The sequence below is a fragment of the Falco rusticolus genome, chromosome 10 (assembly GCF_015220075.1).
Source record: "Falco rusticolus isolate bFalRus1 chromosome 10, bFalRus1.pri, whole genome shotgun sequence".
Taxonomy (NCBI): domain Eukaryota; kingdom Metazoa; phylum Chordata; class Aves; order Falconiformes; family Falconidae; genus Falco; species Falco rusticolus.
The window spans coordinates 22060568-22073290 of NC_051196.1; the positions used below are offsets into that span (position 1 = coordinate 22060568).

Sequence of the window (12723 nt, forward strand, 5' to 3'; positions counted from 1 at the left end):
ACCAGACCAGGATGCTGCCCAGAGGCTCCATGTGCACCGTCAGCTCCGGGTGCCCGGCCCTGTGCCTTCAAAGCTGCCATGGCACAGGCATGCAGGCACAGGGGGGTTGAGCTCAACCGCAGCCCCCACCCTCAGCACAGCACTGAGCCGTGCCAAGTGGTGCCAAGTCACTACATCCGTGCAACAGCACCTGGGAATGACCTGGGCATTTGCACAGACCCCCATGTCCCGGTTTGTGCTTTTTTTGGGTAAGTAAAAGACACGTGTGACACCTCCTCCGGGGCTCTTTTCTCCACCGGGTCCCAGACATGCCTGGGAAGAGCCTGCGGCAGCTCTGTGCCCACAGGGCCGTTTAACCCTTCGGCTGGTGCTGGGCTCCAGCCCTGGCAGTGTGCAAAGGCACACGGTGCAAGGAACAGCGCTCTGCTGGCTCCCCAGGCCTCCCCCCACTGTAAACACACAGCCCTGCTCGCCCTCTGCCCTCCAAAACCCTGCCAAGCCCCCAGCAGCCCCCCACACCCCGGGGGCCTCTGTGTCCCTCCCAAAGGGCTTTGAGCACCATGAAGAAAATAATTTCCGGAGAGGGAAGCCCTGTCCGGATCCGGCACACACAACCACCGGCCTCACACCACCCAGCAGAGCCCGTTCCCAACCCCGGCTCAGTGGAGCCCAGCTGCTGGAGGCTGCGAGGGGACAGGGGTGACAGCTGGGCCTCCGCTGCTGGGCACGGTGCCCGGGATCCCCTCCCGCTGCCAGGCACCCGGCCCGGGTGCAGAAGTGGCAGGAGGACAGGCTATTTCCAGCCCCCTCTGCCCACCGCGCCACGGATCGGGGCAGTGGGGTTGTCCCGGAGAGCCAGCGGCACGCGCAGGTCCTGGCACTTAACCAAAGGTAGGCAGATGGAAGGGGAACAGCGACTGGGGCACGCAAACGCTGCTTGGCGCTGCTCCGGCTTCTCTCCCCACGGGGCTGCCGGGCGTGAGGCCACGCGGGCTGGTGACCGCAGAAGGGGACGTGCCAACTCCAGGCTACAGGATGCCATGAGAGCAGATCTGGCACCTCCGGCCCCACACCACAGCCCCTGCTAGCACAGGGAGAGGGAAGAAAGCGTGTTTAGTAACTGTTTATTTTACAGTTATAGGGTTTGTACAAATCTGCATTTACACGGGTATGTATAAGTCTTTGTACAGAGTAACTGAAGCACCCGAAGTGACCGTCTCCTCCCAGGCCCTTCCTCCCTCGGGGACAACGCAAGAACTAAAGTGCATCATGGCCAGAGAGTGTGGGGGCTGCAGGGGCATCCCCCTTGGAGGTGCTCCAGCCACTTCTGGGGCAGTGGGGGAAGTGTATGGAGGGGTCCCAGGACCCCCAGCAGCACCCCCAGGTCACCACAGACTCTCCTGCACCACAAGTTTCTAAAGTGCTAAGTCACCCAGCACTCGGCCTCGCACCGCTGCTGCCCCCGGCACAGGCTCTGCCTTCAACCGCACCGGGAGAGACCCGTGAGCAGCCCCCGGCTCTCACCACTGGCACAGCCAACCCTGGCACGGGTGGGCAGCAGAGGGGTCTCACTGCCCTGCGTGCAGCACAGCGGATGCAACGTGTTCCGGGTTTCAGCCTGCAAAGGAAACTCCTCTGCTCAGAGCTGTACAGAAACATGGGGCAGACGTGACGACTGCTTGCACGCTCTGCCCAGGTCCGAAAGGCACAGCCGCCCCGGGAGCAAGGGCCCGTGGGGCAAACCAGAACTCACCCAGAGGCAGTTATCAACCAACAGGCAGGGGATTGGAACAGGAGGGTGCTGAGCTTTGCAGGGCGTGAGTTTTCTGCTCTATCCCGAAATCCGTAACTCTTCAACCAACACCTAATTTTCAGGGGTGCAGCCCCTGGGCACGGCACAGATGGCTTTGGGCACAATGCAGCAATGGCGGGGGAGCTGGGTGGGAGCAGTCAGGGACAGGTAAGGGCACTTGCGGGAGGTTTAGCAGCTCAGGGGAGAGGTAGAGGCATATATTGTCTATTGGCTTTGTCTCAGTGGGACACCAAGTTGTCTAGAAGGATTTGCTGCTTAGCTTGGAGGGCAGAGAGCGCTAGGACTGTCACTGGGACCAGGTGGGGAGCCAGGAGCTATGCAGGGGTTGAAGGTGGCCTTTCTGGGAAACTCCCTCACTTGCATTATTCTGAGAGGTGATGCTGAAGTCTGATCAGCTTGTGGGTGAGATTTATGACAGATCTCCTACCGCAATGACTTCTGTCCTGTGCAAAGCATTTCACAAGGTGGAAAAAACCTTTCTCTGTGTTAAAGCCTGCTTCCAGAGCTGTAAAAAAAGTCCGCAATGGGTGTTTATGGTGCCGCTAAGACTTGTGGTGATGCAATCTGACACATGACAGCACATACCTCTGGCAGGGTGAGCAGACCCAAGATACGGTCATGCTACTGCCAGCAAAGGAGCTCCAGCAACCGAGAGCTAAGCTCCGTCTGGCCATCCTGTGGGTGTGCTCCTGTCCCCTGCCCTTCCCTCCTGTAAACAGATCATGCTGCAAAAGATGAGGAAGCAAAAAGAGCCAGGGAGTGTTATACGCTGGACAGAACCTTATGGCAGGATGCTGACAGGGAGTTGTGAAAGGATTGGCTCTACTCAGAGGTTGCCTATAGGAAAGGGAAGGGCTGGACCACTGGTAAAGCTGAACACAGACAGCAGGACAGGCTGGCAGCCTGCGGATGGGAGCAATACAGAGCCAGAGGGCTGCCCTGTGTTCCTCAGGAGTGTAACGGCCCCTTGCCCCCACCCACGCACGCACCTAGGCCAAACCCTGCCGTGACACTCTCCTCCAGGCAAGGATCTGCCCTCACTCCTACTAATTATCCCCGACAGAGAATGTGGGATTGTTTTGGCATAGCCCATACACAGCTCTCCACTCGTACGGTCACCTGTGCGCAGCCTGTAGAGCTGGACTCGTCCATACCTCTGGTTCCTCACGAGACGGTGGCAGTGCCTGTCTGCTCACCCTGGCACAGGGAGGAGAGAACAAGGTGAGCATCGGTGGGGGGAACAATCCTGCTGGGCTGGTTCCCATCAGTCTCTGTCGCAAAGGCCAAAAGCGTCACTGGACGCAGCAAGAATAAAAAATAATCTTCAGACAAGTCGTTTCTGGACACGTCCTTTCATCAGTCGTCACCCCTTCCCACCAGGGAAGGACGTGGTGATAGGGAAGGCTCTTCCTCTGACTTCAGGGGAAAATCTGCAGTTCAAACTTGGGTGCCCACTCCAGCGCGCTCTTCACCACGGCCAGGGCAGCTGCTCCCAGCGCGACCGTCAGCCCCATCACCGCCAGCTTGACAAAGCGGTTGGTCCTCGGCTTTGTCAAGATGGATTTCGTCCGCTCCTCCCCTCGGAGCCGCTCCCTGAAGCGCTGCCTCAACACAGTGTCTGGTCTCTGCTGCACTGATGCCAGCTCAAAGTCCTTAAAAGTGGAAGCTGCAGTTCTGCAAGAGAAGAAACAGGTCAAGGAGTGCCCCCACCTCACCTTCAGGACTGGCCTCCTGCTAGGGAGGAAGATCTTCACGTGCAAGCAGGAGCTGGTGAGGGGATGCAGAGAGCACGCGGCATACGGGCTGCCCCACACTCACCGTTCAGCCTGCTGCTGAGCGGCCTCCCTGGCAAGTTCGGATGGTGGGAACTGGACAAAAAGGTCCCCAGCTCTGCTGATCAGAGTCTCGTAAGGAAGGTCCTGTGGAATCTGGGACAGGAGGTGGTGGACTGAGGCCATGTCACACTCGCAGTCCAGAACTTCCTGCTCCCGGTACAGCACGATCTGCAGAGAGGAGAGAGAGCATGAGGACAGCTGGGGAAGCGGGGACCACTCCTTGTCACTCACTTCAGAGCCAGAAGAGAAAAACATTTTGCTTCCGGCGAGAGACCTGCCCTTCCTCAAGGGGACACACTGCCGTGAAACATTCCTCATCTGGGAAGAGAAATGCCAAACCCTTCCTGAGACTCCGAGGCCACAAAAAGCCCCTTTCTGGGCAGTTACTTCTGTCTTCCGGGCAGAGCCTGCTACTTGCAGGTCAGAGATGCAGGTAGAATCTCAGCAGTAGCTTGACTCCATGACTTGCCCTCAAACAGACTTGTTTGGATCCCTCATAGGAGAAAGGGCGGATGGCTGCCCAGCGCAGGGCTGCACCCAGCCAGCCCGGCTGCCAGCACCCAAGCAAGCACCCTGCAGCACAGCCAGCACATGAACGCAAAGAAAAACACCAGGTCATGCTGCCTCTGCAGCACTGAACCAGAACAGCCTGCACAACTGGACGCTCCCGGGCTGGCCCAAGCTTTTCTGGATCCCACCTGCCCTCTGCCATCACCAAGGACATCACTGGCTTTGGGGGGCCCCTGCAGAGCTGGGGACAGTGGGGACAGCAGCAGCACTGGGCTTACCAGCCCCTCTCTGTGGCCCTGAACTAGCAGCCATCTCACGCCGGCTCAGTTAATCCCCCTGCCATCCCAGCTGATACCTACCACAGCAGCAAAATAAATGGGCATCAATGGATGGCAAGCCAGGAAGAAATCGTATAATCGTACGACGTGCCTGAAGTCAGACAAAACGTGCCCAAACCAGGTGATCAGCCAGCTGAGAGCAAAGATGGTTCCCACCTCCGCGCTGCACAAAAAGAAAGCGCTGTTAGGGCAGCTCGGAACCAGCACCGAAATGCTCCTGGGCGATCCCTGCGCCGCACCTCCGCGCCTGGGAGGGGAAATAGAACTGGCTATCAGCAGAGCCTTCAGAGCTCAGTCCAGATCCATCAGCTGCACCTCTGATACAGTCCCAAGGCAAACTATTGCCACTACTCGTCTCACATCCAGTGGGGTCCACAGTAGAGGTCCAAATGGTGTGCTTTCAGGAGAGCCTGAACGTGTGATGTAGCACATCGCTGCCTGGCACACCAGGACACCCGAGGACACTCAGTGTCCTGCAGCACAGTCAACTTTTCAGATTCCTTTCCACCCTAAAGGCTTACTAACTTCTGGAAGTTTGTAATCACAGTTTGGTACCCAAAGACATCCCGGCCATGAAAGGTAACAGACACTTGCCCAGAAAAGGACTCTGGACTGAACCTTCCCACTTACCTTCCTGCTTCTGCTTTAATCTGCCTGGACTAATACCTGGGAATTCTCCCCAGAACTAGTAACAAACTACAGCAAGGTCACACCAGCCACAAAACTGGGCATGTGAAGTGGCTGTGGCAGCTTTGTGTGACACTGCCCACAACCCCCCAGCCCTTCCAACACGGACTGCAAACCCCTGGGGTGAAGACGGCACCATGCAAAACCCCTCAAGACAGGCAGCAGGGGTTTGGGTCTGCTCAGAAGCAGGATGTCACGTGGCTTCAAACTGTCACCATTAGCTGGGGACATGCTGGTGCAAACGGCCCCATGAACAGTAACATGAGACTGGCAGGGGAGAGCAAGGAGGCTCCGAGGGAACATCTGCGTACCTCTGCATGAAGTCATGCACCTCAGGATTCACCTGGTCTATGATGGGCATCAGGTAATTTAAGATGTGCTTGGTATTATCCATTGTTGGGTCCATAAAATCCCTAAGGAAAGATTTAAAAGAAGCTCTGTTAAGCAACCACGTCGGGGAGCTCTCCCTCCAGCGAGGCAGCCAGAAGGTAAGTAAAAGTACTTGCAATAAACAGCTTTGCTGGCAGAGTGGCCCCCAGCCCCAAGGAATTCTGCCTGCTTGGGGTAGCCTCCTTCCTACTCGCCTGGGATACGCAGGGCTGATCTGCCCAGAAAACCCGGACCCAGACAATCACGCTGGTGTCAGCTGACACTTATTTTGCTGCAGTGCATGCGTGAACCGCAAAGCCTTTCCAGCATCCAAAATCCAACTCCCCGTCTGGGAGAGGAGAGAGAATTCCTCCAAACCACTCCCCAGCTGAAGGCTTGTTTTCATTTCAGTGCACAAACAGGAGCGTCACTTGACTTGGGGCTCAGGACACAGGCGGTATCCACCACGCTGTCCAGGGCAGTATACGGCTAAGTGGGAGGCACCGTACTGAGCCAGCCCCCAGGAGCTGCAGAGGCCCCAACAGCAGAGACGGCCAGAGAACGATGAATAATGCATACATGTTGGCTTTTTCAACTTCAAGAGATGCTACAAATTAACTGACAGCCTTCAATTATCCCTTCTCCAGAGCACAACTCCCTGCAAAGCCACGTGCTATTGTATGGTCACGCTGCTCTCTCGCAGCACCCCTCTGGGTATGGATGTGACAGGCAGCCGGCCCAAGGCTCTGCCTCCCAGGCTCCCCTTCCAGGCCAGTTCCACCTGCACGGGTGTCCCCACCACCTGAGAACATGCAGGCGGCTCCCCTCCTCCAGCTGAGTCTGCTGAATACCTAAGATGATGCGTCGAGAGCTTTTCCACCAGAGCTGTGGCCAGTCTGTCCCCCACCACCAGGAGAAAGGTGACCACGATGTCATGGTAGCCCTGGTAGTAGTGCAGCTGGGGGTTGCGCTTGAGGACGTGGAGGATAATATCGATGAGCTCCTCTTGCAACCCTTCCCTCTGGTCATCCGGCATCCCTGTGGGGACAGCACCAGGCAGCAGTGGGACAGGCTGCATCGCCTACAGTGCCTGCCATGGGAGCAAGCGCGGCTGCGGTATGCAAGGAGAGGACCCACCTGCCTTATCCCAAGAGATGTGGTGCAAAGGGGAGGGAGGTAAAACTAGCAGAAAAAAATATCCCAAGCCCTAATCCTGCCCCGCAGAACTCCAAAGGCCCAGGGAAAACCAGCCAGTTGGTAGGTTGCTTAATTTCTGGAGCTGCAGTGCTCCTACCTACGAGGAAGTCACCATGGAGGATGGGAGCAGGGTTTACTGATGTTTGTACAGTGCTGTGCAGAGCGAACTGCGCTGCACATCCAGTGCTGCTAAGGACATTTTAATCATTTTTAATTTCCCAGGGGTTCTAGAAAAAATTAAACAGGACCCATTTTCACAGAAACTGTGCCAACTGCATCAGATTGCAAGGCCTCCATCACCACAACTTTATATCGGTCCCCTGCTAACAACATGCGTTTAGGGACAGGATGTCACAGGAAAAACATTGCTCCCATGATGCACAGCTGCAGCCAGTTTCTGGCAGTTGTCAACAGATAAAATGCCCAAAGGCCAAGCAGAAAGTCCCAGCGGAGATCCTGCAATGACAAAGTTCTCCTTTTCCCCTGCTTCACTAATGTGTCTAAAAATAGGCAGGAGGCTGCCATTCAAGGGCAAAAAAATCTGTACTAGCAGACCCTTCAAGAATCAGGCTTGCACACAGTATCTGCACCCAAAACAGAGTAAGAGTGAATCGACTGTTTATGCAAAATAAAAGCAGCAGAAGAGGGAAGCAGATTCTGGCCAGAAATAACAACTGCTCTGCAGAGTTAGATATCTGCTGGATTACGTGTTTTATAAATAGCACAAGGCACCCGCCACCCATCAGAACTAAACAACTGCAAAACCAGTTTGCTTTTAAAGGTTCAGAGTTCTCTTAAATTTGGTGCATGAACCCAATCTTGAGACTGTTTTACACCAGAAATTGTCCTAACCACTGACAAACCTACCCTCCATGCCGCTGAGCTAGACCACAGCCTAAACCAAACTGAAGCAAACGGTACATTTCTCAAGCGTTCAACCTCTCCTAACGTCACCCTGTTCACAACAGCCGAGGGACACACGGGCTCTGGGCCTGCAGCTGTGTGACGGTACCAGCGGGCCAGCAGAGGGGCTCGGCAGGGCGGGGGCAGCGCTGGGACAGCCACACCAAAACCCGGCGGTGGCGCAGGCAGCTGAAGAAAACTGATAGCTGCAGAACGGCTTCACTGCGTGAAGGAGCTGCTGCAAGCTCACAAGGAAAAGCTTTCAAGAAGTCAGGCTCTCAGCGCAATCACCTGCTGCAAACCCCCCCAAGTAAGGACAGAACCAGGAGGAGCCCCACGGCACAGATCTTCCCCCTGCAGAGTGGGAAGAGGAGAATCCCCTCTCACCTGGTGGGAAACGGCGCAGGGATCGCCGCACGTCCAGTAACACTTGCTGGTAATCTTTATTGTCCTCTCGCAGCTCCTTTCCTGCTCAGAGAAAGGAATATAATTAACACTGAGTAGCGCAAAGGTACCAGGAAGAGAGTTGGGCAAGGGAGCTGGGAGCAATCCTGCTGAAGGCAGGAGGATGCGGCTGCACACACAGTCACAGCACCCCATCGTACGTCCCCTTTTTCATACATCACATGCCAGCCCTGTCCCCTCACTCGCGCTGCCGCACATTCTAACACTAACAGCGCTTCAGCACGAGGCAACGAGACTTACTATTTCTTCAAACAACATACATAAAAACCGCCTAAACTGACACTGCTCCCAGCACTCCTGGAAACATCTTTGCTCCACAACTTTGCTGTGCAATTCAAAGTGTACTCAGCAGCAGCAAGGCATGATGTGCTCTGGAGATCACAAAGAATAGTTTATTAAATAGAAATAATTTGGAAGAAAACCCCATTCCACAGGGAGCTAGAGACAGTTACAACAGAAGAGAAAGGAATTTGCTGGCACATAGAACTATCTATGGGATCATGTGAAATTAAGTGTTGTCTTCCAGCAGCTCTGATCACCTAACATAATCCAGCTCTTGACTGACGTGGGGGGATGCACACTTCTGAACGGCCAGATTCAGGAACAACAATAACATCTGTTGTGGGGACTGTAAAAGCTACAGGACTCGAAGCTTCTGCATTGCTCAGGTTTAAAACCTATGCAGGTACCTCATCACGAAGGTCATTTTCCCTGCTTCTGCTCTGACCAAACACCACACGTGCTTCATGCAACAAACTGCTTCATCTATGCCTGGAAGAGACACGTCGGAAGCATTTCGGCCAAGCCAGGGCACAGCCACCTCTCCATGGCAGCAACAAAAATTAGGTTTGGTACCTTCTGCTGCAGATGAACTTACACATGCCAGCTAACTGCTCAGGGCCCCACCAACCACATCCAAGGTGAACCAATTTCCATCACTGTCACTAAAGATAATAACACCCTTGTGGCACAATGGAAATGTTGTTTTTAGAAAGTTAAGTATTTCCAAATCTGCCATTTACATACAACCAGTGCATGAAGCTACAGCGTTCACGCTGCAGCACAAGTCCCCTTCGCACACGAGCTTGGTGGGAAACACACCAGTGCATACAGGGAAAAAGCTGGTCGGAAAGCACATGCTCCAGCCTCTGCGATCCTTCCTCTAGTGTGCACGGATATCACCGAGCAATTCTTCCAAAGCACCTGAGTCCAGGCTGTTCCATACCTGGAAGAGGGGGCAGGTCATCTGTATTAACACTTAGAAGCTTCGGCCACACTTTGCAACGAATCTCATCCGTTAAGAGCCCCCCCTCACTGATTGCCATCCGCCTGAGCGCAGCCACATCGATGGGGTCGCTGTTCAGAGCCTGATAAATTTCTGCCACTTTTCTTTTCTTCTTAGAATCGAAGTCTGTAAGAAGACCACAAAGAGGCAAGCTGATAGGCAACACTGGCATGGGGGTGGGGGCAGCAAGTCAGATCAGGGGGGCAAAACCACTCAGCTATGTCACACACACAAGGGAGATGACATGGGAGAGTCAGCACACGCTCTGCCAGGACAGGCTAGGTATGACCCGGGTGGGTGACCCACCAGCTGACTGTCACCATCTCCACAAGCTCAGCACTATGGCTCACAGGGAATCCCCCTGCTTCCCTATCCACCCCGCTGGTCCCACCCTGGGAGGCCACCGCTTGGCTGGACCACACCTCACTTTCTTGCCACTTCACCCAGTAACTTGTCTGGGATTTTACGTTCTAGAAACTCCTGCTGTAACCGCAATTTTTATACACTGAAGGCTGTATTATTATACTGTATTTTTGTATCACTTTTTGAGAATTATTGGTAAAGAGTTTGCTTATATCTATCTATCTATCTAAAACTGCTCCTTGCACAGGAGCCGCCAGCACTGCCCGAGTAGATCCCTCACCCTCAGCTCCCACACACCCCAACGGGTCACGGCTCCATTCAGGACTGTGACAGCTGTACAGAGCCATCCCGCAACTGTTTGCTCTCTGACGCAGCTGCCAGCTCAGGTATCAAGTGTTTCCCAAGACCAAACTTTACGTTCCTATGGACTCCCAGCTAGACAGCAGCTCCTGGATGCAGTCATCCTAGGGAAAAGTCTGAGCATTTCCATTGACAGCAACCATCACAAAAAAAGGACATAATTACACCAGAGTTAACGAATCACAAGCACATTGACTTCTCTCCCAACAAACACTATGCTGGCTATTAGTATTCAAGCAGGTTACTCGTATTAAACAAATACTCCTCTTTTGTACGGCACACAAACTTGAGGGCAGGTAGGGAAGGGAATAACAGACAAAGCACGAGGTGCTCTGGTTTCAGATGGGTTAAATGCATTTACAGGACACAAGAGGGTTTCCTGGGGAGCTGAGAAGTGACACTATTTCACACTGCATTGTGGTATTTGTTACCGCTGTCTCATGCAAGGAAGGAGAGAGGTGGCTGGGAGCCACCCGATATCCCACACCGATATCCCACACCGGAGGACTTTCCGCTAAGGAGGCTGTACCGAGCAGCTGTGGGGCTGGAGCGCAGGATGAGGCCGCAAACGCTGCCTTTACCTTGGAAGCTTTTTCAACAGGTTTGACTACTCTTGGGATCCGAGCAGGATTTGTTCGATAAGGAACATGTCTGAATAGGATTTGGGGTGGGAGGAATTAAAAGGATCCTGATGGAGAAACAGCTGTTTCTCAGTGCCGCACCCTCCCCGCAGCAACTTGGGCAGCGTGCTCCTCAGCCCACGTGGCACCTCGCTGCCTCGGTGCTGCCTCGGTGCTGCCCCGGCCCATTCCCTGCTCCTGGGGGGGACCACGTGGACCACCCGGCTGGAAGCACTGCCTCCTGCAGCATCTGAGCGGGAGACGGCAGGACAGGCGCTGCTCAGGAGCACCCACCCTAAGTAGGTCAAGCAGTGGATGCTGTCTCAAGTGTTCTGTTTAAACACTTTTTAGATGAAAAGCTGTAACAACCTATGACAGATCTGCAGGTGCCCCCCATGATCCTGGTAACATTAAAGGCTCCCCCAGTGACCACAATTTCCTGTTGTTGCCTTTCCTGCCCCTTGTGCAAGCAAAGTTATTTGACCAGGAACAGCAACCAGCCCCGCTCAGCTGGCCGTTCCCTGCCCCTGCCACAGGCAGGCACGGGGCTGTCACCCACCGGAGCCTCGGGAAGGAGCAGACAAAGCCTATGGAAGAAGAAACTCCTGATCGCACACAAGGAACTTTAATAGTATGAAGGAAAGCGCAGGCACTGTGGGCTCCTCTTCTGAGACTCACCAGCAACACCCCGATGTTTCCACCGTTTGAATGCACAGCGGCAGCGGCTGCAGCTGTTACCAAAAACTCCAGTTCAAACCCTCACGGTGCCGGTCCCGCCTGGGAGGGCAGAGGGACACACGGGCGCGGGGGCTGATGGCACCGAACGCAAGCCGCACCGTCACGGAAGGTCCCCGGGTCTGCGGGCGCTTCTGCGGCTGGACGCAGCGGCAGGACTCCCGGGCGGGCCCCCGGTGCCGCTCCCGCCCGCGGGCCGGGCCGGCCGCCGACCCCCGCGGCCCGTAGCGCTGCCCGCCCGCCCCCGAGCGCGGCTCCGGGGTGGAAGCGGCCCCGCGTTCCCAACAGCCGGCACAGCGCGCAGGCGGCGGCGCTTACACCGGGGCTCCGCGCGGCGAGCGACCCCGGCGCTGCTGCACTGCCCCCCCGGAGCGCCGCGCCGTCAGCCTGGCAACGGCAGGCCCGAGGGGCCCGGCCTGCGGGCGGGCGGTGGCCAAAGCGCAGCCCCGGCTGCCCCCGGGGCCAGCGTGCTCCCGCGCCCCGGGCCGCTGCGGGCCGGCCCGAGCTGAGGGCTGGGGGTCGGCGGGCCCCCCAGCCCCCCCCGCCGCCGGAGCGGCTACGAGCGCAGCGCCGAGCCCCGCCCCGCCGCCAGGGGGCGCCGCCGCACCGCCAGGGGGCGCTCCAGCCCCCACCTACCCGAGAGAAATCGGTGCCCCCCGCCCGCCCCGGCCCAGCCCGTACCGTGGCCGCCGACGCCGTTGCGCGGCGGGCTCCGCCGGGCCATGTTCCCGGGCGCTGCGGCGCATGCCGGGCCGGAGCGCGGCCGGGCCGGGCTGGGGCTCCGCGCTCCCCGCGCCGTCCAGCACCGCCCCGCCCCCGCCGCTCCCCCGCCCCTCCGCCACCGGCGCGCGGGCGGGACGTCATGGTGCCCCAGTGCGCAGGCGCGGCGCGGGCCGGCGGGTCACGCGGGGGGGCGGGAGCGCATGCGCAGAGGGCGGGCGCCACACGTGGAGGCCCCCGCGCCGGTGGCATCGGGGGTTTTATTAAAAACTAAAACCAACAACAGCCCCCCCGGGCCCCCCGCACAGCCCCTGCCCAGCGCGGCCCGGGCACACGGCACCCCCCGCGGGGCCGCTGCCACCCCACGAACACCCTGAACCCTCGGGTGCGCCCGGTGGGCGCCGGCAGCGCGAGGCCAAGCGCCCCCCGAAGGCTCGTCACGTCCAGCACCGTCCCTCGGCACCCGGCCCTGCGCTTCCTCCTGCCAGGGCCGGCGGGCACCGGGCCCCCTGCCGCTTTGCAA

General features: G+C 57.1%; 1 protein-coding gene across 2 annotated transcripts; it reads right to left on the reverse strand.

The window, feature by feature from the left end:
- Positions 1 to 1107: 1107 nt before the first annotated feature.
- On the reverse strand, positions 1108 to 12326 carry TBC1D20 (TBC1 domain family member 20). Of its 2 annotated transcripts, XM_037402831.1 has the most exons (8): positions 12162 to 12326; positions 9343 to 9528; positions 8040 to 8120; positions 6404 to 6590; positions 5495 to 5596; positions 4518 to 4659; positions 3632 to 3816; positions 1108 to 3487 (listed from the first exon to the last, which is right to left on the reverse strand). In XM_037402831.1, the coding sequence occupies exons 1-8, from the start codon at positions 12202 to 12204 to the stop codon at positions 3232 to 3234; spliced, it is 1182 nt and encodes a 393-aa protein (XP_037258728.1). In that variant the 5' UTR covers positions 12205 to 12326; the 3' UTR covers positions 1108 to 3231. The 2 variants fall into 2 exon arrangements, with proteins under 2 accessions (XP_037258728.1, XP_037258730.1); XM_037402833.1 differs by lacking the exon at positions 9343 to 9528 and having other exon boundaries at positions 12162 to 12290.
- Positions 12327 to 12723: the final 397 nt, after the last annotated feature.